Source organism: Carcharodon carcharias, chromosome 7 (assembly GCF_017639515.1).
Source record: "Carcharodon carcharias isolate sCarCar2 chromosome 7, sCarCar2.pri, whole genome shotgun sequence".
NCBI lineage: Eukaryota > Metazoa > Chordata > Chondrichthyes > Lamniformes > Lamnidae > Carcharodon > Carcharodon carcharias.
Window position 1 is genome coordinate 142,100,894 of NC_054473.1, and position 25,526 is coordinate 142,126,419.

Genomic DNA, 25,526 nt, shown 5'->3' on the forward strand with positions numbered 1-25,526 from the left:
ATCACAGATGCCAGTCTTCAGCCAATTCGACTAATTTTGCATGATAATGAAAAACCTGAGCACTCAGGCACAGCAAAGAGTCCCATCAACTTCCAACTGCAGTGTTGAAGATTTGTGCTCCAGAGCTAGCTTCTCGCCAAATTGTTCCAGTACAGTTACAACACAGCTTCCACCTGACAAAGTTGAAAATTACCCAGCCACATCCTATTTCTTTGTGAGCAGGATAAATTCAATCCGGCCACATCAGTCTGCTCTCATCATCAGCAAGCTGGTGGAAAGTGTCAATGACAATGCTATCAAGCAGCACTTATTAGTCAATAATCTGCTCACTAGTATTCAGTTTGGGTTCTGCCGTGGTCACTTGTCTCCAGACCACTTTACAGCCTTCGTCCAAACATGGACAAAAGAGCTGAAACGCAGAGGGGAGCAGAGGGTGACTACCTTTGGGATCAAGGCAGCATTTGATCAAGTGTGGTATCAAAGAGGTGTAGTAAAATTGAAGTCAATGGGAATTGTGTATGTGGGGTGGGGGGGAGCTCTCCACTGGCTGAATTCATACCTGGCACGAAGGAAGATAGTAGTGGTTGTGGGAGGCCAATCATCTCAATCGCAGGATATCACTGCAGGAGCTCCTCAAGACAGTGCCCTAGGTCCAACCACCCTCGACTGCTTTCTTAATGACCTTTGATCCATCATAAATTCAGAAGTGGGGATGCTTGAGGATGATTGCACAATGCTCAATTCCACTTTCAACTCTTCAGATAATGAAGCAGTCTGTGCCCTCATGCAACAAGACCTGGACAATATTCAGGTTTAGGTTGATAAGTAGCATTCACGCTGCACAAGTGCCAAGTAACATTCACCTCCAGCGAGAGAGAATATCACTGCTCACCTTGACGTCCAATGGCACCAGCATTGCCGATTAGCCCACCATCAACATCCAGTGGGAGGAAGGTGATCACAGAAACTGAACTGGACCAGCCATATAAATGCTCTCGCTGTAAGTGCAGGTCAGAGGCTGGGAATTCTGCTGTGAGTAGCTCCTCAAAGTCTGTCCACCATTACAAGTCACATGTCAGGAGTGTGATAGAAAACACTCCACTTGCTTAGATAAGTGCAGCTCCAACACAAGAAGCTCAACAGCATTCAGGATAAAGCAGCCCACTTGACGAACAGCGCAGCCACCATCTCAAACTTTCATTCTTTTCACCACCCACACACCGTGACTGTATTGTCCACCATCTACAAGATGCACTGCAGCAAATCCCCAATGCTCCTTGGAGAGCACCTTCCAAACTCACGATCGATACCACCTAGATCAAGGACGGTGGGTGCATGGAAATACCATCATTGCAAGTTTCCCTCCAAGTCACACATGATCCTGACTTGGAAGTATATTGCCTTTCCATCATCATCACTGGGTCAAAATCATGAAACTCCCTTCCTAAAATCACTGTGGGAGTAATTACAGCACGAGGGCTGCAGTAGTTCAAGGAGGTGGCTCACCACCACTTTCTCGAAGGTAATTAGGCATGGGCAATAAATGCTAGCCTTCTGAACTACACACATATCATGAACAATTTTTTTTTAAATGTCAGACTTACTGACCTAAGCAGGATTCACCACCTCAAGTTTTCAAAATGTATATAGTTCAAGCCATGGATTTTTTTCTTAATACTGCACCTAGTAATAGCTATTGAGATGATTTGCCTTTGTCAGGGTCAAGTTTTCACTTTGTGAATGTTTGAAGGTGCAGACTGTCAATATTAAGATCAGGAAAAAAACAGTGTTCAATACTAACCCAGCCTAACTACATAGAACCTGTCTAAGGCAGTCCTGTTTTCTATTCTGCCAGTAAAGAACCTGAACAAAAACAGCTCCCAGTTCATAAACAACAATTCTTTGAATTTTACTTCACAGGGACAAAGTTTACCTCCTGCTCAAGTCTCACATCCATATCAGACTTTTCAATGTTCTACAGTTTAATATATTCAATGAAAAAAATTAAGTTGTTTAGATGAGGTATTTTGATTTATTGAAGAGCACTAATGTTTCTGCTGGCTGGCTGGGTGTGTTTATGAAGAGCTCTGAAGCAGAACTCCAATATTATAGTTGCAGTCAGTCAACCACTCAAGCCTAGATCATGGTGAATCACCACCTGTTTAAGATGCTGATCACACTGCAGACTTGACAGTAAGAACTCACCCGAGTGAAGCTACACCAACAGCTTCAGACAGAAGTTTAATTACAGAATGACAGAATTTTTATGGTGCAGATGTCCAATTGGCCCATCATGTCTGCACCAGCTCTGCAAATGAGCAAACACCTAGTTCCATCCTCCTGCACATCTGAAAGCTTCAACTGAATCTGCCCCCACCACGTAGGCAGAGCATTCCAGACCATAACCAATCACGGCATGGGAAAGTTTTTCCTCATATCATTATTGCTTCTTTAGCTAACTACTTTAAATCTGCACCCTCCCAGTCTTGATCTTTTCACAAGTGGGAACCAGTCCAGACTACCCTGGACTACTACTCTGTCCAGACCCCTCATGATTTTGAATACTTCTATCAAATCTCCTCTCAGCCTTCTTTTCTCCAATCTATTTCCATAACTGATGTTCCTCATACCAGGAACCATTCTCGTAAATCTTTTCAGCACTCTCTCCATTGCCTTCACACCCTTCCTAAAGTGTGGCACCCAGAACTGGACGCAATACTCAGTTGAGGCTGAACTAGTGATTTACACAAGTTCAACATAACCTCGTACTCTATGCCCCTATTAATAAAGCCTATGATGCTCTATTCTTTATTAACTGCTCTCTCAAGCTGTCTTGCCAGCTTTAATGACTTATGCACATATACATCCAGGCCCCTCTGCTTCTGAAACCCCTTTAGAATTGTGCCCTTTATTTTGTTTCTCCATGTTCTTTCTACCAAAATGAATCACTTTACATTTCTCTGCATTGAACTTCCATCTGCCACTCGTTCACCTATTCCACCAACTTATCTCTGTCTTTCTGAAGTTCTGCACTATCCTCCTCACAGTTCACAATACTTCCGAGTTTGCTAGCATCTGCAAACTTTTAAACTGTGCCCTGTATACCAAGATCTAGGTCATTAAGCTATCAGGAAAAGCAAGGGTCCCAACAGTGACCCCTGGGGAGCTCCACTACGAACTTCCTCCAGCCCAAAAACATCCATCAACCACTACCCTCTTGTTTCCTGCCACTCAGCCAATTCCATGTCCATGTTGCAACTGTCCTTTTTACTCCATGAACTATAACTTTGCTTACAAGTTTGCTGTGTGGCACTGTATCAAATGCCTTTTGAAAGTCCATATACACACATCAACCCTCTCTGTTACCTCTTCAAAAAACTCCAACAAGTTAGTTAAACATGACTTTCCCTTAAGAAATTCATGCTGGCTTTCCTTAATTAACCTGCATTTGTCCATGTGATTATTAACTTTGTCCCAAATTATTGTTTCTCGAGGTTTCCCCCACCATTGAAGTTAAACTGATGGGCCTGCAGTTGCTGGGCTTATCCTTAATCCTTTTTTGAAGGGTGTAACATTTGCAATTGTCCAGTCTTCTGACACCACCCCTGAATCTAAGGAAGAATGAAAAATTATAGCCTGTGCAGCCGCAATTTCCTCTCTCACTTCTCAGCAGTATCCTTGGGTGCATCTCATCTGGTCCTGGTGCCTTATCAACTTTAAGAACAGACAACCTATCCAATACTTGCTCCTTTTCAATTTTAAACCCTGCTAGTACCTGAATTACCTCCTCTTTTACCATGGCCTGGGTAGCACCTGACTTCTTCCTTGGTAAAAAATATTAATTTAATACCTCAGTTATGCCTTCTATCTCCATGCGTAAATTCCTTTTTTGGTCCCTCATCATCCCTACTCCTCCTTTTACCTTTTATATGCCTACAGAAGACTTTGGGATTCCCTTTTATGTTAGCTGCTAGTCTCTTTTTCATACTCCCTCTTTGCTTCTTCACTTCCCTTCTGAACCTTCTATATTCAGCCTGATTCTCAATTGTAATTTCTACCTGACACCTGTCATAAGCACACTTTTTCTTCTTAATCTTAATTTTTATCTCCTTTGGCATCCAGGGAGTTCTGGATTTGTTTGCCCTACCTTTCCCTTTTAAGGGAATATACCTTGACTGTGCCCAAATTAGCTCTCCATTGATCAACTACCATTTTCCCTGCCAACTTTCAACTCCAATTTATTCGGCCTATATCTATCTGTTCTTAGCCCACTGAAGTTGACTTTCCTCCAGTTAATTTTTCTTACTTTGGAGTGCTCTTTGTCCTTTTTCATGGTCAGTCTAAACCTTATGATACAATGATCACTGTATTCTAAATGTTCTACTGACACTTGATTTATTTAGTCCACCTCATTTCCAAAAAGCCAGGTTGAGTTTTGTCTCTTTCCTCATTGGACTGGAAACACACTGAAGAAAATTTTCCTGAACACACTCTCAGAACCCTTGACCCACTCTGCCCTTTACACTAATACTATCTCAGTCTATATTTGGATAACTAAAGTCCCTCATTATAAGTACTCTATAATTTCTGCAACTCTGTAATTTCCATGCAAATTTGTTCCTCTACATCCTTTGCACTAATTGGTGGCCTATAGACTACACCAAGCAACCCAATTGCACGTTTTTTTGTTCCTTAGCTCTAGCCAAATAGATTTTGTCCTTAACCCATCTGGGACACCCTCTTTCTCCACCAATGCTACATTCTCCCTAATTAATACCACCATCCCCTCCTCCTTTTCTTCCTTTCCTATCTTTCCTGAACATCTTGTATTCAGGAATATTTAACACCCAGTCCTGCATTTTCCCATCCAAATAGAATGCTCAACTAAACTCCTGGCTGCCTATTTTATCATTTTTAAGAAAAAAGTTTCCTCCTTCTCTATCAAAAATGTCCCCTGGTGTTAATATAGTTACAATCACATTTATTAGTTGGTCAAACACTACAGCATGAACATGTCCAAACCCAGTGCAAGCCTAATGGCTTATTTCCAAATTTTAAACCGCTCACTAATGGTATACTTCAGGAAAACCAATTTGCTCTTCAATTAAACCAATGTAGGACCATGATCAAGATGATTGATAGTAAAGAAAATATCTCTCCCTTGTTCAAGACACAATGCAACATAGTGCGTCTGCTTATATTCCACCATGCATTCCTGAAGTAGGTAAAAATACAAGCAGCTGGCCCACAACAAAAGCTGAACGTGTTTATTGGAATGGTTAGCACACACTAACCATATAACCTTAAATTCAACCCAGATTTTAAAAAATTCTTTCTCAGATAGGCCAACATTTGTTGCCCATCCTTAATTGTCCTTGAGAAGGTAGAGGTGAGCCACTTTCTTGAACCACTGCAGCCCATGTGGTGGAGTTCCATGATTTTGATCCAGCAACAGTGAAGGAGTACCAATATAGTCCCAAGTCAGGATGATGTGTGGCTTGATGGGGAACTTGCAGATGGTGGTGTTCCCATACATCTGCTGCCCTTGTCCTTCTGAGTGGTTTGGGAGGTGCTGTTGAAGGGACCTTGATGTTTTGTTGCAGTGCACCTTATACGGTACACACTGCTGCCACTGCATCGTTGGTGGAGGGAGTGAATGTTTAAGGTGGCAATTAAAGGTTAATATAGTGTGATAGACCGCTACGGCTGTACTCAGAAAAACTAATCCCTCAAAATTAAAACATCATTTGCTTGGAGAAATAACTGTCCTTCCCTCATTGGTTCAGTGGGTAAATGCAGCACGTGTTACAGTACTGAACCATCCGAATCAGTGAACTGCCAGGCGCAATCGCAGGTGCGTCTGTGCAGCAAACCTAGCTCAACCAGGGGTTATAGTCTGGAGTGCACAAAAAAAAAATGGCTTCAGTACCACCCCTTAAATGAAGATGGGAAAAAAAGACAGATTTGTTTCACTCCTGATTTCCGACTAATGTTAGCTTTCGGATCATGTTACCGTCAACCTCAGCGCCTAAAGGCTAAAGCCCAACAACCAGGGACAGTCGGGACACTGACGAAAGGTGACCAACACTGCCAGGTAAGGAAGAGCCCCAATGGAAAAAACATGTCTACATATAATCATCCACACGGGAGCCAAAAGTTAGGTACAATCCAACTGAGCAGCACAAGACACTGGGTCGGCCTGACCAGCAGCAGCAGCACCCCCAGCTCTCGGGCTGTAAGCTACTACACTGACTAGCATTGCAGAGATAAGGGGTGCCTGGCGATTGAGGGAGGCCCCAGTGGGCCCCGGGCCAGAGCCCCTTCCCCCAACCGCCGGCTGCCCAGCCAACACATCACACACTCCACCTCTCACTCTAATTCTCAGCTTTCACTTACAGAACCGGGGAGCCTCTGCTCTGTCTCTCGGGATCTTATAATAAAAGAGCCGACAGGATCCCAGCTGGCGAATTTCAAAATTGGCCGATAAAAAAGCCAGAGCCGCTGTAAATAAAGGAATATTCCCAGGCGGATGTGAACGCGCGACAACCTAACCTGCGCCAGTGTCACATCCCGCCTCCAGCCCCCCGCCCCCCCCGGCTCTGGTCTCGATTGGCCAGATCCCCAGAAGGTTGTCCAATCACAAAATGCGCTAGGAAGTGCCGGCTTCGTGAATGGCCAACTACGGTGTCAATCAATTGACCTCGTAGCGCTTCCGCTCTCACGTTTGTCGAAGTGGGCGCTGAATGGGCATGCGCGCGCGCGCCGGCAGTGGAGCTGCTGGAATATGGTAGCGCTATAGCTGGAGCCGAACTTCAGCAGCTTAATGCATTGATAATGTACATAACTATGGGCACGCTGGAGGTTTGTGTGGAAGTTCAGCTAAATTCTCAAAGTAAATGACTATTGAATTCCATGTTTAAGATTCACCCTGCATCTGAACTTTAAAGGTTATTGCCAAAATAATACCACTCCACCCTTTCCTGTTAATATATCCACACGATCATTCTTTCCATGCAAAATATTCATCACTAATTCCATAGGTGCAAAGTTGAACCTGTGTCCTTGAGATCAAAGTAGCACGACAATTTGAGCATGAAATTGAAGTTCGTCAATTCAGATTTTAAAACATTTGATGAATGTAATTTGGAATATTTTGCAGCAGCAACCTGCTGCCAGGTCGAAGGATTCCTACCACTTTCGAAGGGCTTTTAAAGATGGTAATTGAAGCGAACCATCTGAGAACCAAAAATCTGAGAGCTGTTAAGTTCATAAATTGCCCATGTCATAGGGAAAGTGGTTGATTTAGAATTATATAAAATCAAGCTAGTTCCTGTTAAAGGGCTTCCTCCTACCAATGAAATTTACATTTTTACCATGAGGTGATATTACTTTTCTACATGAAATGAGGAAGTACTTTGAAAGAAGTACCCTGTCTGCTTTCTTTCTCACCTGCTCAAAAATATAAACAAATACATTGAAGAGAACTAATATGGCTATCATAGTAATTATCAATAATTATCAAAAGTCTCGAGTATAGCATGGCATTCATGTCTGCAAATCTTACAAAAACAAAAATAGCTGGAAAAACTCAGCAGGTCTGACAGCATATGTGGAGAGGAAGACAGAGTTAGCGTTTCGAGTCTGTATGACTCTTCATCAGAACTGGGCAAAACCTATGCTTGCTGTCATACTCCTGCTGTGATCCTGTCCCAAATGCCAGATAATGGTTATATTTAACTAACGAGGTAAACACCGCTCAGCAAAAGAAGCATGACCTCATTCCAGCATCTGTGACCTCATTCCATTCCTGCTCTGAGAAGGGGGTCAGAAATCAATCCACCCAACCTTAGAAAATGCCAACATTTTAATCCAGCTCACATAATCCAAAGAAATTGTTCCAACAGTTATCACTGCGACAGAGATTGACTGCCACTTGCCTCTTGAATTTTGGGGCCTATATTAAGACAGAACTGATCATAAGTCTGTTCTCAACAAATATCAATGGGCCAAATTAGATGAGTACCTGACAAGATTCTGAACATACAAAATGCAAAAGCCTGCCCCACACCATGATAGCTGGAACATCATGACTGCACACAGTTCCCCCCGCCCCACCTCATGCAATGTAATCCCAGCCATGTAACATCCGGGGAGAGACAAAACAAAGAGAAAAGACCAGAATCAATAAAGAAAAAGACCCGGCAAATACCCCATATTGCTGGCCAGGATGTAAAATGGGAGCTTGAATCACAAATTACGGTGCAGTTGAAAATCTTGAAAAGCCAGTGGCTCTGGATTCTACTATTTTTTAAATCACTTCTCTGCATGGGAATTGCACAATTTCAATCATGTAATTATTATTTTCCCTTACCATCCACCTACCATCTCACATGTAAAGAAACAGGAGAGAGAGAGGAATAGATGGCAATTCAGAAAAACTAGTACAGACAAAGGGAGTAGAAATTAGAAAAGAAAGGGGCAGAGCTAACAACACAAAGATGACAGACAGGTAAAAGAGGGACTACATGAACCAATTTATGAACAATGTCACAGGAGATCCACTAGTAATCAGCAGTATCAGCCAGTGGTAAAACAAAAACAAAAATAGCTGGAAAAACTCAGCAGGTCTGACAGCATCTGCGGAGAGGAACACGGTTAACGTTTCGAGTCCGTATGACTTTTCACAGTGATGAAACAATTTTCTTTTTCAGGAATCTATTTTCTTATTACAATGTTTATGTGATGAGTTCTTGGTGGTTGACAATAGCTTAGACATTGTGTTTATGTAAAATTAGTTTATTTATAATTATAAACTACAACTATAAACGGTTGGACAACAAAAGGAAGTTAGTTTTTGCACAAATTCCCAATGGTCGTGTCTGAAAGAGGATAGAGGAAATAAAGTATACCTTGTCCACAAATATATCAATGGGTTTGTTTGCAGCAGTGTGGTAAGTTTCAGTTCCATTATAAATAAATGTGCATTATGGGGGAGAAAAAAAAGCTACCTGAATATGCACACAATGCGTACATATGATGGTGGGTTCACAACGTTTTTCGTAATGCTGAATTTGAAGAGTTTTAAACACACCTTTCTACTAACATAGAAATGATTATTTGTTTATCAGCAAGAATTTCCATTCTCATTAATGACCTTGCATTTACATTCTGCTTTCACGATCACTGGATATCTCAAAGCACTTTGCAACTAATTAAGTATTTTTTCGAAGCGTAGTCATTGTTGTAATGTAGGAAATGCAGTTCACAGCAAGCTCTCGCAACATCAGTGTGATAATAACCAGATAATCTGTTCTTGAGATGTTGATGGAGGGATAAATATTAAAAAGGATGCCAGGGATAAGCTCTTCTTCCAAATAATGCAATTGGATCTTTTACATTCACCTGAGAAGGCAGATGAGGCCTCAATTTCATCCTAAAGATGGCACTTTCAACAGTGCAGCACTCCCTCAATACTGCATTAGACTGTCAATCAAGTACTGGAATGGGTTTTGAACCCAGACTCCAGAGATGAGAGTACTATGATCTGAGCCATGGCTGACACAATAACCAAAACTGTTGATGACAACGGCAGCTTTAAACGAGAAGGCACTATATTAAGAAATACTTTCAACATAATCCATTTTATCTTCTAAGGCATAAGCCTCAGTATACATATTTCACTTGCCAGGAATAAGGCCTAAAACATTTCAATGTGAAACATTGCTACTTGACTGGATTAAACTTTTTCAATTGAAACCTTTCCCTGTTAACATTTTGATGTGGTTCCTTTTAACCAACAGCAAATCTTAGCAATTGATGGATGCTCTCAGGATCCCAGTGCCTGATACCAGTGGATAATGTCCACTTCCAATCTGTTTCAATAAAACATCAGGTTGAAATCTTTTGGAAGAGCATTATAGTAGGCAATGTTTGTTTGATGTCCAAGGCTGTGAAACAGATAAGTGGCTCAGTGATTTATGCTCAAAGTATTCCTTGTGAGAATAGCCTATTTTAATTGCTCCTGGCAGAACAGATAGCTGAGATCACACCTGGGTGCATGAGGTGATTGAGGGCATCTCAAGCATTACAAGTGAGTTTGAGAGTAAATCACTACAGTATAAACCGAGTAACAATCAGCTTACACGAAGACACTTACAATTAGAGCTACACATCTGGTTTGAACCTCTTTTTTCTCTCTGATGGGTTGTCTGGAGATGTATAGAGTGTAAGAGTTAGGGGAGGTAGCATTTTCCTTAATGTAGAGGTCGTCACCAGAATTGGGTCAAAAAGGACTTCCAACTGCCTGCCCAACCCCACCTCATTCTTCAGGTTTAATTAAATTAAATGAGGAAGTGATGGAATGCTACTGGGAGACACTGGCAGTAGCACCTGAAATTGGTGGCAAGTATGTTTAAAGACAGGAGGCATTTAATATGCCAGCACAAAATTTTGAGTTCCCTCTCAATGAAGAATTGGTATTTGGAAGGTTGGGATGGGGCAGATAGCCAGTAATTTTATGTTGCAGTCATCTCTCCTGCCTCCCAACATCACAGATTTCATATCACTTCAATTCTGGTGACCATCTCTTCCACTGACTATGTAGAAGCAGGAATGGAATGAAATTCTAGAGGGTTCTAATCCCTACCCACTTACTATCATTTAAATAAAGTGGGCGAACAAAGGCTGTGTGGCTGATTTAAATGACATTGTTGGCAGGAAGGGGAAGAAATAAAAAAGTGACTGACTAATTCTAGAGTGGTCCCCTTGCCTTATGTTCTTCATCTCTATGCCCACACTCCCTTTGTTGAGCAAGAATTGAGAAGAAAATCCTCCTCCAAATTTTGTTTTCTACAACAGAAATAAGTTTTACTTCCACATGCTCTATTATAATGCAGACTTATCTGTTATTAAGATCATCAGTGAACTTTTATCAAATAAAACACCACAAATTCAACCCATTAAGTCACATTCAGCACTACCCTTATTCCACAGTATGTTCAGTTTTAGTCTCATCAAAAATTTGCACTCCTCCAATACTGAGGAGGATTGCAATAAATAACAGGAGGACATTGATAAACTTGCAGAATGGGCAAATAATTGGCAAATCAAGTTCAACACATAAATGTACTAACACATAAATGTAAGGTAGTACATTTTGGTAGGAGGAATAAGGAGGCTACATGGAAGATGCAAGTCTAGGTGAAGGTAGATGAACAAAGATCTTGGAGTACAGATATAACAATCACTTAAAGTTGTGCACAGGTTAGCGTGGCCATAAAAAAGCAAACCAAGCACTAAGCTTCATTTCTAGAGGAAAATAATTGGAAAGTAGGAAGTTATGCTAAATCTGCATCAAACCTTGGTTAGATCACACTTAGAATACTGCATACAGTTCTGGTCGCCATATAAAAAGATTATAGGGCACTGGAGAGGATGCACAGAAGATTTACAAGGTTGATACCAAAAATGCATGAGTAACCCAACCACAGATACAGGCAAGTCAGCATGCATTAGTCTCCAGCCTGGAAAGATGGGGACGTATAGCAGCAGGAAGTGCTTCTGACTGTAAAACTACCTACCAAGTCCAAAATGATGATGGAACTGAATGACGATGGATAAGAATGATCAACCATAATTGTGGCAACCCCACATAACATGTGAAAAGCTGAAAGAGAAAAAAAGAAAGAAAACAGAAAAACATGGGTGTACATGAGGAAAGGATTGATAGGCTGGGTCTCTTTTCTCTTTGAAAAAGAAGGCTAAGGAGAGAATCTAATTGGGGTCTTTAAAATTATGAAAGGTTTTGGTAGAATAAGGGAAGGCCATAACTAGAGATAATCAATATAAAATAGTCCGAATAGTATAGATGAGTTTATGGGCAAGCTAGACAAGCATTTGAGGGAGAAGGAAATAGAAGTTTACAATGATAGATTTAGTGAGGAAAGATGGAAGGAGGCTCAAGTGGTATGGACTGTTTGAGCAGAATGGCCTGATTCTGTGCCATATACCTAATGTATTCCTATGTACTTGGAATGGTCCTTATGCTGTTGTGCAAAACACGCACAAATGAAAATAAGTGTGGATCAGAGATTTTAAGGAGTCAGACAGTGTGCTTCTATCCTAGACAGTCAACTATAAAAGAATAATTCTCCAGAAATAGTTTTCCAAGAACAGCACAATTACATTTGTTCTAAATGTTAGGGGCAGAAACAACTCCTGCCCCTTTTTTAGAATTTTGTCCCTGATTCTGATGATAGAAGCACCATTAATGAGTAGAAATAACCACATAAAAATGAACCTTTATAACTGCTTAAGATGATTTTAAAAAAAATTATAACGAGATTTAATGCTATTGTTACAGAGATTCATTTATTTCAGTGTTGACCTGAATCTACATATTTGCAGCCTTGGCTCGGATGATAACACTCTTACCATGGAGTTGGAAGGCTGTGGGCACAAGCCCCTCTTTCCTGATAGGTATAGCCCCACAGCTCTGATATCTGTTTTGAACCCTGACCAGTGCCTCTATATCCTTTGGTAATCAGAACCATTCAAAGTACTCCAAATGTGGCCTAATTAAGGTGCAATACAAATTTAGCATAGTTTCTTTACTTTCCAATTCTATTCCTCTAGCAATAAACTAGAGTACTTGGTTTTGCTTGTTTTATAGCCTTATTATGCAGGCCATTATTTTTAGTAACTTTTGCTGAAAAGAGAGAGATGTTGCCTAAGCATTTTGTCTTGCACTCATCAGAACAAAAGCAAGAATTTCAAATTTCAATTGATCACAACAATTTATATTACAGGAGAAAAGGGTGCTGATTGGTTGACAAGTCGACTCTGATTTGCCACGCATTGCCATGGAGAAAGCAATAGGGAACTATAGGCTCCCTAAGCACCCTGGTACTTCAATAAAGGTGCATAGCTTGAACATATTCCTTTTGTTTGCAGAGAACAGGTCCCTGTGTATTAATGTATGTCACCTCTGGCAAATGTAAATGATCCATGTTACAACCTCGACTGATTGTTTGTACAACCAATTTAAGATAATCAGCACTCTTTTCTCCTGTGGAATAAATTGTTGTGGCATTTGAAATTTGGCATTTGTGTGAAAAGCTTTGGCAACATGCCTCCCTTTTCAGCAATATTCAAGCTCTGCAATACCAAGTGACTGTTTTAGTGTTTTATGCATTTGTACTCTCAGGATCCTTTGCTCCCAACCCCATTTAGATTCTTAATTTTCTTAATAATATGTAACCTCCTTATTTTTCTTACCAAAAGATACCTCACACTTAACTGTGTTGGAATTCATTTGCCAACTATATGCCCATTCTGCAAGTTTATTTGTATTTTGTTGAAGCCCTCCTCCTCAGTAATGACTATTCCCCCAATTTAGTTTGTTTGCAAATTAAGAAACTGTGTTTTGATTCGAAATTGTGAACAACTGATGTCCTGGCTCTGATCCTTGTGGTACTCCATTCCCTACTTTCTGCCACCCTGAGTAACTACCCTTTACTCATAGGTTAATTGGAAAGAGTAATAAAATACATTTTCCTAATTTTTTTCATAAAATGGGAACATTTGTAGTTTAAGGGTTCGACATTGGATCCCTTCAAATGGCAATATTTGAAACTTATTTATTGATTGATGCACCCCTTCACTTTGTTTCCTCACTATGTCACATACCCTCCAAATCCAAACAGGCACACAGGTGGCAAGAATACCCCTCAACAACCCCACCCCCCACCACCCCAAAGGGCTGAAAGTGTGGCATCAAGGAGTCTTAGTAAAATTGAAGGCAATGGAAATTGGGGGGAAACCCTCTGCCTTTTGGAGTCATACCTAGCACAAAGGAAAATGGTTACGATTGTCAGAGGTAAATCATCTCAGCCCAAGGACATCATTACAGGAGTTTTCAGGACAGTGTCCTAGACCCAACCACCTCCAATTGCTTAGTCAATGGTTTTTCCTTCATCATATGGTTAAAAGTGGGGATGTTGGCTGATGATTTAATTCCATCCGCAACTTCTTAGATAATGAAACAGTTCATGCCCACAAGCAGCAAGACCTGGACAACATTCAGGCTTGGGCTGATAAGTGGCAAGTAATATTCATGACACACAAATGTCAGGGAATGACTCTCCCATATGAGAGAATCTTACCACCTCCCCTTGACATTCAATGGCATTGCCATTACTGAACCCTCACTATCAATATTCTGGTGGTCACCATTGACCAAAAACTTAACTGGACCAGCCATATACATACTGTGACTGCAAGAGCAGGTCAGAGGCTGGGAATTCAGCAGCGAGTAACTCAGTTTCTTACTCCCCAAAGATTTTCCACCATCTATAAGGCGCAAGACAAAAGTATGATGGAATACTGCCCACTTGCCTGGATGACTACAGCTTCAACAACACCCAAGAAACTCAACACCATCCAAGAACAAAACAGCCCATTTGACTGCATCCCCCACACACCCCCATCCATCATCTTAAACATTTACTCACTCCATCACTGGCACACAGTGGTAGCAGTGTGTACCATATACATGATCCACTGCAGCAACTTACCAAGGCTCCGTCAACAGCACCTTCCAAACCTGTGACCTCTACCATCTAGATAAGCAAGGACAACAGGAAATGAGAACACCACCAACTGCAAGTTCCCTTTCAAGTCACATGCCATCCTGACTTGGAAGTATACTGGTGTTCCTTCCCTATTGCTGGGTCAAAATTCTGGCACACCCTCCCAAAGGCTCACTAGCACTGTCTCAAGGGATAGGCAATAAATGCTGGCATGTTAGCCCACATCCAGCATGAACCAAAAAAAAGCTTCCTCTTGTTGACTGTACTTAAATGCTTTCATTCTTATCCATCCAGTCATAGCCAGAGAATCCTCCCACTTTTACAAGGTCAATTCTGGTGTCCACCAAAGGATTTAGCCTTGGCCTTCTTCTATTTCTCATCTGCATGCTGCCACTGGGTAACATCATTCAAAAGCATAAGAAGTTCCACACTTACACAGATGACACCCAACTGACTACTACCTCTCTTGACCCTTCAATTGTCTTTAAATTGTCAGAATGCTTGTCCAATCCAGTAACGGATAAGCAGAAATTTCCTCCAACTAAATATTAGGGAGACAAAAGCCATTGGCCAGATTTTTGACACGACAGAGAGCCTATCTGACAGAAGTGGCCAAAAATCTCAAGTCCCACAACCAAACACGGCAATTCCTATTTCCATGGGGTTGGGAATAAGAGCAAAGCACATTGTGTGCATGCGTGTTTTATGGAGGCAGCTGGCCAGTTAAATCATCAGCTGTCTCCACTCAAGTGGGATTTTGGTAGCCTTGAAATGTGCAAGTCAAAGTGTGGAAATTAGACCTGGTAAGTGCAGGTCTGAACTTTGTGCATTCATTTGGATAGCCTTTGGAGATGAAAGATACCCTTTTGGATCTGGTCCTGGGGCACTTTAGGAAGGTAAAGTGCCCTTTGGGGGGAGCCCAGGTGCCCTTTGGAATTTATAAAAGTACGCAAAATGTGCATAAATAAACTCATTACTGTCAAGCTCATTGGAACTGTCAACAGACCTGTCAAAATTAAGCATCAAAACTGTCAGAAGCACCTGTGAAAGGAACCTGTCAAAAGTGTCAAGAGGACCTGTCAAAAGTGTTCAGGCACTGTCAAAAGCATCTATCAAAGGTAGCTGTCAAGGCATTTAAAAGTCCTGCCTTTTAAATCTTTGAAGAAAACCAACGTAGCACCAACTTTCACTGAAAGAGAGTTCTCTGCCATGGAGATTATATTCTAAGGGCTCTGAGAAGGGGGAGAAAGATAAGCAGTTCCCTATCCATAGTCGTGGAGAAGAAGGAGGATGAGAAGCAGGGAGAAAAGAGATGCCAAAGGTATCAAAATGAATACAAGAGATATTATCTAGTCCTGCCAGTATGCCACCCATTGTATCTATTCACACAGATAAAACTACCTGGCAATGACTGAATAGCACCGTCTCTAAAGATTTTGTAGGTTGGTAGTTAAACCTGTACAATCTTCCGTAAATCTCTGGACAGCCTTACACAAAGGACTGCATTGTTAGTGAATGTTAAGATGATTACAACTCTCAATTGTTAAGCAATTGACTCCCTCCAGCTAACATAGGGCACATCAGAAGAATTAGCTAACTTGTTGGCTACAATGTATCAAGAGTGACTAATGCTTCATTCATGAGGGCCAACACGCCCATTGCCTTTCTCAGTGATAATTTTTCTCTTAACTCTCTATCATTGGTGCTTAATTCCTCCACAATGCTAGCCAAAGTAGAATGGTTCATGACACCAGCAACCATGTGGCCACCCAGTTTCCTAGCCATAATGTAATGGTCTATTAGGTTGTATTCCATTAACATACAGCTGACAAGGCTACTATCATGCGCATCAACGCCTACTTCTCAACAACTCTTATAATGCTAACACTGACATTTATCAATGCTGGGTCTACTGAAGGCAAAGAGAAATTGGAAACATGGCTTCTCTGTGATCAAGACAACCGTTGAGCACTGGCTGATGACACCAGTGTGGTAACTATTGACAGAAGCAGAGCACTGGTACAACAATGCAGCTACCAGGACTAACCTTGAGCATAACATTGGCAACCTGGAGTAGGACTTTGGATATCTCAACAAATCAGTACATTCCTTATAACACAAGATGCTGCACAATCTCTAGGTCTCCAGGATCATTACATAAATAGTGACTAATAAAGAAGGAAGCCACGCCAGAAATGGTGCCATAGAGAAGGCAGGCATTATTATACCATTTACAGCCATGAATGCATCTTGTCTATGTGCAAGCAATTAAGTTTTGAGATTCAACAACACTGCCCCCTCAACTACCATCCTATGGTATCCTGGCCGCAAATTCAGACAAAAATATCTTCAGGACAAAACACAAATAGAATGAAAACAATGTTCAACCTTACTTAGTGTAGTGTGCAATATGAAATTCTTTGTTTTAACAACTAATTGTAGTAGAATGCATAAATTCTTCTAAAACGGATTTAGCTAGATGTGAAAAAAAGAGAAATGTTAAATTGTTATGAAGAGCAAGATTAAAGAGGAAATTCATATGGAGCAAAATATTAGCACAGATTTGATGGGCTGAGTGGCTGGTTTCTGTGCTGTATAATTGTGATTCTGATATATCAGATTGCTCGACTGCAGTTAACATGCAGTCCAAGCTATTCTGCAGCACAAATAACCCTTTAATGATTCTGTAGCTCCAGGAAATGGAAACCTTTATACTCCTCATTAGACTTTGCAGAGTATCTTGGGTGAACGCAAGTGATTTTAGAGGGTTGGTTTATGCCTGTGTTAGTAACTGAGTAGGGTGACAAGATATTGTGAGTACATGATGGTACTAGCTCAGATTCTGAAGTCCTCCAGATTCACTTTCTCCCACTATTCCCATTCTATCACAGCCTACAGTGTCTAGTATGGCCTTCTCAAATGGAGTCAAAGGCTGGAAGTGCCTGGGATTTCCAACAGATATATTCCCTTTAAATATGAGCCACCTTTCCTTGCAAGCAGATAAGTAGTCTTAAGAGTATGCAATTTTAGGTAGTACAGTGTCATACAGCTACACATCCTGCAGCTTATTCCATGACACTAAATGAACATGCATCATGCAGCTAGGCTGGATTACCAGGATTTTTTGAGTCCACCACCTTTAAGATCTGACTGCATTTTCTCCTATGCTGAGGTACATGCTGAATGGTATGTATTCAGTGGACTGTGTATCTAGTGGTAGGACTGCACAGAATGAGGTTTTATTAATTGTTAGAATGATCCAGTACAAATAAATTTACAGGTAACATGGGTTTTTTTTATGGCATGGTTACTTTGACCAGGTACTTGATATTCCATATTGTACTTCAGTCTTACCTTTGCAGTTTTCATCAGGTTAGCAATCTCTTGCTGTGCCTGTAAATTAGTTTTGAGGTTCAATTGGTCAGCCTTTTATGTGATCCAATTTCTACCCAATTTACTCCTGCAGCAAATATAATAAATATTGGGAACTAATAGTGAAGAGAAAATTCTCCCAAAAACTTTCAGTTAATACTTAAACAATGGCGATTTCTAGGCTTAAATCTGTGTGGAGTACATGATATAATGAAATGTGCAGGAATCATTCTGTAACACTGAAGGATAGAAAAATCAGACATAAAAAAAAAAGGGCTAAATGCCTTCCTTGGCTAATTCTAGTCTCTAATCAGTAGGTCATGCATTCAAACCTCATTCAAGAGGTTTAAGCACATTAACCAGGCAGACCTTTTACTGCAATACTGACAAGACATTAAGCTGAAGCCTTGACTGGCAGGTCAAGTGGACACAAAACGTCCCACAGCAGTATTCACTAAAGAGCAAGCAAGTTCTCAGTGTTCCAGCCAACATATAGCCCTCAACCAACATAACTGAAAGATGATCTCATTGCAGTGTATAAATTGGTTGCTGTCTGCCTAAATTACAATAGTGACACAATTCAAAAATATTTAATTTGCTATGAGACAAATCCTGAGGTACCAAAATAAACACAATTTCCTTATTTAGCTAAAGCATACAGGGCTCTGATGTTGGAGAGAGGATCGCAGTTACAGACAGGAACAATAAAAGGAGGGCAGTGTTGTAAGTGAAATCCAGTGTGTTGGCCATACAAACATTAGAGCCATTCCAGTGAAGAACAGAAATAAAACCACAATGAGCAAATGTTAGATAAAATAAAAATTGTTTTTTTTTAAAATGTTTATAAGTACGACCCTGGCCAACACAAATTTCTCTCTTCTATCAATGCAGTTCATGAGACAGAAGAACTATGAGGGAATTAACAAAAGGGCACATAGTTCCCTTTTCCAGTTTTTGATCAAAATGTCAATCTTCTTTCTGCTGTCATTTCTTCGATCTCCTCTGCAGTCACGTGATTTCCTCCTAACCTGGTGAAAAAAAAACAATATTTTTCATGTAACTCAAGTTTTCTTCAGAATTAGTTTGGGTTACATCAGCTACCCGGCTGTGCTGTAAATAGAATGTGACACATTGCAGGTTATAGTAGCTTCTTCAATACCCTGTCCCCTCAAAATTTCAGTCCCTTCTCTTGACAACGATGTTTAGTTATACTTCCAGGGACATCTGCAACTCTGTGGCATCTCTGCAGAAGGGTATTATTTATATGAGAGTCTAAACAGAGTATTGACAATCTATTTGAGCTTTGGAAATTAGAGATAAGGCCAATCCTAACTTTGAACAGGAAAATAAAGCTTAACTAATCAAAATTTTCCAGTGATAATTACCTCAATGTTAAGCCCAATGACAGGCTGATGTGTGGGGTGCTAAGCTCTTAAATGCATGAAATGTGACCCTAACTCGCACACACATGACTCCTTTAATGCCTTTAATGGATATCAGCATGAGAGCACTAGAAGGGAAGTGAGTCATATGATCCAGTCTCAGTTTCACTTTTGCTTTGATCAGAGCACGCACACATATCTCTGATGTCTTCAAGCTTTATACCCATGTATAACTGTTCTCATGTGCCTAGTCTAAATAAATGAACCCACAATGTGTTTACCCAATCCCTTATGAACAATTATTCTAATAACATGACATGGTGTTCAGCAGTGGTCAGAGACAGGTGGCAGCAAGATTAAGTACACATATGACATTTGAACAGCCTTAGATCATGCTACGTGGCATGCAAAGATCCTCGAAGCTTTGGTCGGACAGCATCGAAGTTGCAGTGTCAGAGAATTTTGAAAACGCAGCAGGTGACTGCAAAGAAAAGCTTTGAAGACACTGTGCCAAGATAGTGCTCAAGTAAAGAGCTTGGAAGCAGATGGATCCCTCGCAGTGAGATTGCAGTGCATAGCCTGTTAGTTCAGTGAGTGAGACATCACGTTGAAAGGACCAGCACCAAGTTAGCTCGGTCGGGGAAAGCGAATGACCAGGGTGTGGGTACCATTTTGATGGAGGTGGGTTTCATGACATCCAATTGTTCTGCTACAGAGAAGCAACATACTTCATTAACATATTTAAACCAGGCTCCCACAGCACAATTGACTCCCCAATTTAAAATTAAGTTGGGAAACCTGGCAATTAAAGGGAGATTGGCTCCACAGGGACACACTGACACTCCTTGTGAGCCAGGAGAAGCAGGAGTGCTCCATTCCACCCCTTACCCCACCTCAGCTCCTCAAAGAAGCCGTCAGCTTCCCATTGATTACTAATAACTCCTGCTGATTACAGGTATGGTTGTATTGTCCAAAGAAGTTTGTTGTTGCATCATTTGCCAGCAGAGGCTTGATGTACTGAATGATCTCTTTCTGCGCTGTCCTATTCTATTTGATTCTATGGAACAGACTCAAGGGGCTGTTTGGTCTATTACTGATCCTAAAGGTTGAATAGAGTGGTTTGTCAATGGAAAGACAATGATGTATTTGGTTTTTAACTCATTACTTACCATATAGATGCAATAGTAACATTGTGCTTCAGAGCTTTGACAATAAACTCCACTCCTTTTCTGCTGATTCTATTTTGCGCCAGCCTGCAGGCAGGAAGAAATAGAAAACCATGGTATTAGCATTCTGTTCACATATTAAGTGAAGGTACTCATGCAATTAGGATGACCTCCAATTCACCCACACTAGCCATATGAGGCCGAACTCTAATGACAGACTAAAATCTTATTCATACAGTGAATGGAATAGTATGGCTCAGGATGAACAATATGGTTATGTATCAGAAATAATACAGGTTGCCCACTTTACCCTCCTGGTCTATCCAAAAGACCAGAAACACCACACTAAAGGACCGTATGGCTCAAACTGTATGACTTTATGTTTAAGAGAAAGTAATATACAGAGAAGCAAATTAAGTCAGTAGATTTAATGACCAATTCAGTTCTTAATTCTCATCAGTACCTTAAAACAATATTCTAATATCAAAATAATAGCAATCCTCTCATAAGCATTTGCTCATAAATGCATGTCTTTGCAGACACCAACTTTGACCTCACTTCAGTGACTTATGCACTTGGTTGAATGGAACTGAAGATGCTAGGTCTGCCCTTAGATATACTGTACCTCAAAAGCAAAAACTCTGTCACAACAAGTGACTTGCTAGCAGCATAACATCTAATGGTTGGCAATTACAGGGTTCTTCTCACAGAGCCTGATAATCAACGTTATATATTTCTATTACTGTGCCTGGATGTGTGCAGGTAGGAGAGTTGTATGCATGGGCACTCACTCAGTCAGATTCAAGACAATTTAAATTAGGGGCTAGGTGTCCAGGAAATGTTGATGCAGAAGGATGTACATACCTCTTTTGTTAACTATAGCTCACTTTGTAACCCAGAATTCTTGCTGCACTATGAAATCTCCATATGATGAATTTATTCAGCCAAAAAAGGGCAAAGCACACAAAAGAATAAAGCCAGTAATGCTCACATATTAAAATGTTAGTGTTCAGAAGTCACCATAAATTCATGTGAAGTTATAATATTCTTAAACCTGAAACTGGATGGATTTCTTTCCAAGACAGTTACCTGCTTTTGATCTATTGAACCTGTATTCTCTACTTCTGCATGCTCAAGGCAGGTTAATTAATCTTTCATCATCTTTCATCTCATCAAATCAAGTTCAGTTCTCTGGGCAAGCCATGCTTCTCTGGACTCTCACTGTTGCATCAATGGTCTTTCAAAGTTTCAATGGGCATTTTTGTCAAATATGTTGGTTTATGCAAAATATTAGGACTTCCTCCAGGGTACCAAGAAGTCTTAACCCAATTTTATTTTCATTAAATCTAGATGACATATGGTTAAAAAAATTGATTTACATTAGCCTACCTGAATATCAACTGTAGTGCCAATTCTTGTGATTTTCAAAAAAAAAATCCCAATCCAGCATCTAGCTTGGAATCTCTACTTGGTCTGCTTGAAACTTACTGGTCTTCCAGTGCAAAGAGTTACCCTCAGCTGAGTGTTTGCAGAGTGGTACAATCCAAGTCCAGGGCAATGCACTGAGAGACACATTAAAGCTTGGGGTAGCTGCTGCAGGAGTGTAATGGGGAAAAGTCGCTGTCTAAGGCCTTTCAGCCATAGAACATCAAGGGGCTGGAAAATTTTGGGTTGTACACTGATATTGAATGTACTTTGTGATTATCAAGAGTATTGAAATTGTATCAAGGCACCTCAGTGAGCAACATGCTGTATGAAGGAGAGTTGAATTCTATTGCACTTCCTGTGAATTTTCAAATTGAACTGTTTTTGCCCTCAGGCTATATGCCCAACATAGAAGGTATATTGTAAATATCAAGAGAATTACGATTGAGTAGAGGCACCTAGGAGTGGAACACACTGTATGGAGACAATTCGAATTTTATGGCACTTTCTGTAATTTTCAATTTGAAACTTTTTTTTAATGTACTTGTACAAATTTTATGAATAAAGTATATTTTTGGAAAAAATCTAGCTTGGAATCTCTGGTGGTGCTGAATCAGGAGATGCAACAATGGAAAGGAAAGCGAAAGATTGGCTCAAATGTAAAAGAACACAATGGACCCAATAAGCAATGGGAAAACAGAGTACCATGTACACCTGGAGTAAGTAGAAACATCTTGTATGCGAATATGCTTTTTAAATGGATGAAAATAATGAATAATCAAACAACGTCCATGAAAGGGGAAGGAAATACATGATTTGACCTTTCTTAATGTATCCAAAAAATAATCTTGCAATAGATTTCAAGCAAGCTACATAGTTTCAAGTTCCTGACAAATTACAGGACAAGGAGAACTTTGCAGGGCTATGGGCAGTGATCAGGAGAATAGAATTCATTGGATAGTTCTTTCAAGGAGGCCACAATAACACGATCTACTGAAGGGTCTTCATCTGTGCAGTATGAACCTATGAACAAAATTAGAGTTGGAGCCACAGTTATTGGCACATCACTACATACTTGAGAACCTTCAAGCTGGAGTTGTTCTGGAGTCCTTCTGCAAAGTGAAGCATATCCTCATCAACTAAATTGTTCTCCTGAAGACTGCAACAAAAAAGTGAAAGACACACCAGACTTACATTTTTGAATAACAATTTATTTTAAACATACTAATCTGCATTAAAGAACATTTGATATGAGATGGTTTGGGCAAGAAAACCACCTGCTAGCTTTAAAGATAGCACAGGTCATCCAGGATCATGAGTCAGCTGAACAACTGACTCATATCTGGTTTTAAATATTTTCTGAAAATATTTTCTGAGTTGCTTGATCAACATCTCATAGAACAGCTTTAAAGTATGTTTACTTTAGCAATTGTGCTTGCTTTTCAGTTTCCAGAAGCTCAATGGCTCTTTGGTTTATGGTGATGTCCACTTTACTTTGCCTCCGCAACCCAGTACCATGTCCCGACCATTCCCACTCCTATTTCTGATGTTGCTGGTCCTCTGCTTACTCTGTTCCCAACACCACAACTTGCCCACCCTTGCCATTCTAGGCCCTCTCATCTGATTCCCAATGCTTGCTTGCACCTCTCCCTCCACTCCTCCCCACCTTCAGATCTGTCTGCATCCTCAAGCAGCAGTGCCCCTGCCGAGACTTACCAGTATCTTCTAGTCATAGCTATTGCCTGGTTGTCAATCACTTATGTCATCCCGAGTGCACACACATTATATTCCTTAAATTGGACTCCTAAATTGCCCATCCTATTATCCAGTCAGTTGAAGGATACATGTCAGCTCATGCCATCCCTAACCTTTTATTTGGCATCCATCTGATACAACAAACAAAATAACTATCACACACAATCACTTCCCTAACCACATCAATGTCATAAGGTAGGCTTCTCCATATCCACAAAGTTTGCTTACCATCCAAATCTCAGAAACTACCATATTTACACATCTTTTCTTCCATTTTCAAACAATAATTATTGTGTTTTAGTGCTAAATTGTCGCAAATTCTTCAGTTACTCTTCTAAATTCTTGCCTTCCTTGACTTAACTTAGTGCTGTGCTAAGCAATGGAAAATATCAGCTTTACATAGCACCTTGAAAGTAGTAAAGGTGCTTCATAGTAGCTTTAACAAATACTGAACCACATCAGGATGTCTTAAAAGGAGGAAAGTGAGGTGGAAAGGTTTAGGGAGGAAAATCCAGAGCATAAAGTTTGAAGTGTTTTCCAGAGCTTAAGGCAGCGGAAGGCCCACCTGCCAATGGTGGAGCAATTATAATAGGTGATGCTCAAACGGCCAACAGTGGAAGAGCTTAGATATTTTGGAAAGTTGCAGGAGATTATAGAGATAGGGAGGGGAAAGACCAAGAAGCGATTTGAAAACAAGGATGAGAATTGTGAAATTGAGGTTTTGCTCATTGGGAGCCACTGTCAGTCAGCAAGCACCGCGTTGATGGCTTCCCAGGACTTATTATAAGTTATCTCGCAAGCAGTACGATTTTGGAAAGCCTCAAATATCCAGAGGGTATAATGTGAGAAGCTAGCCAGGAGTGTGGTGGAATAGTTAAGTCCAGAGGTAACAAAGGCATGGATGAGGGTTTCAACAGAGGAGGAGCTGAGGGGGCTTGGAGTCAACAATGTTACTGAGGTGAAAATAGGCACTTTTAGCGATGGCATGGTTACAGGTTGGAAGTTCATTTCGGAGTCAAATCTGACACCAAGGGCTGAATTTTATGGCTGGTGGTGGTGGTGGGTGGCAGAGCAGGAGCAGACCCGATTGCCACTCACAATCAGGTCACTGCCACCATTTTACATGGGAGGGCCAATTAAGGCCCACCCAGTGCACTTCACAACTCCCGTGCATAGCGGGAATGGGCGAGTGGCGGTGGGCACACTCAGCCCGCAGGATCCAATGGTGACCCGGTGGCCTGTATAAAGGAAGGCCTGGCAGCCTTGAAAAGGCTGCTCACAATGGCTGGACGAAGGGATCTGCAGAGGGGCAATATAAGTGATGCAAGTCCGGAAGGTAGGCCATTGGGCCAGGCCAGGTCGTAGGGTAGCCCTTTGGGGCAGGCCAGGCTGGAGGGTAGGGCTGGGGGGGGGCAGTGTGCCCCTCATTTATCGGATAACTGCCTTGCTGCCCTCCTCGAGGAGGTGGCAGCATGGCAGGAGGTGCTGGTTCCCCAGGATGGGAGGAGAAGGCACCCCCACATGACAAAATGTGCCTAGGAGGAGGTGGCGGAGGTGGTGAACTCCCGCGACATGGTGCGACCCACCTGGATCCAATGTCGCAAGCGCTTCAAGACTTGTTGTGCTCTGGAAGAGTGAGGACAATGTTGGCATTGGTCACTTAACCCAGCAATTTGGCTTACCCCCTGCAGTTCCCCCCTGCCCCCCACCAAGTCTGAGTGTAGTGACTGCACTGAATCATTGACGGCATGTGTCCTTCGCTGGATGGGCCAGCAGGTATTGCTCATGCTGAGGTCAGCCTGAGAGAGGTGAAGAGATGGGTTCTGCCCCCGCAGCAA

The 25,526-nt window shown here is 41.2% G+C and overlaps 2 protein-coding genes and 1 long non-coding RNA gene across 11 annotated transcripts in view; 1 reads left to right on the top strand and 2 right to left on the bottom strand.

Annotated features, from left to right (window-relative positions):
• cylda (cylindromatosis (turban tumor syndrome), a) overlaps window positions 1-6,556 on the bottom strand; it is a 66,773-nt gene extending 60,217 nt beyond the window's left edge. Inside the window, exon 1 of the mRNA XM_041192550.1 lies at window positions 6,397-6,556. The gene's annotated coding sequence lies outside the window, so the exon portion shown is untranslated. The remainder of the gene's footprint in view (window positions 1-6,396) is intronic.
• The window catches only part of LOC121280496, a 36,494-nt gene continuing 16,811 nt past the window's right edge, over window positions 5,844-25,526 (top strand). For both annotated transcript variants that reach the window (XR_005943623.1, XR_005943622.1), the window contains exons 1-2: window positions 5,844-6,094; window positions 22,523-22,652. This is a non-coding gene — a long non-coding RNA (uncharacterized LOC121280496). The remainder of the gene's footprint in view (window positions 6,095-22,522; window positions 22,653-25,526) is intronic.
• nod2 (nucleotide-binding oligomerization domain containing 2) overlaps window positions 17,812-25,526 on the bottom strand; it is a 71,911-nt gene continuing 64,196 nt past the window's right edge. For 7 of the 8 annotated variants that reach the window (XM_041192542.1, XM_041192547.1, XM_041192548.1 and 4 more), the window contains 3 exons: window positions 23,009-23,092; window positions 20,512-20,595; window positions 17,812-18,983 (listed from right to left, as the gene is read on the bottom strand). In XM_041192542.1, the coding sequence (XP_041048476.1) occupies window positions 18,869-18,983; window positions 20,512-20,595; window positions 23,009-23,092 (283 nt within the window). In that variant the 3' untranslated portion in view covers window positions 17,812-18,868. Of the gene's footprint in view, window positions 18,989-20,511; window positions 20,596-23,008; window positions 23,093-25,526 lie in introns of all 8 variants that reach the window. The other variant, XM_041192546.1, reaches the window with a different exon arrangement.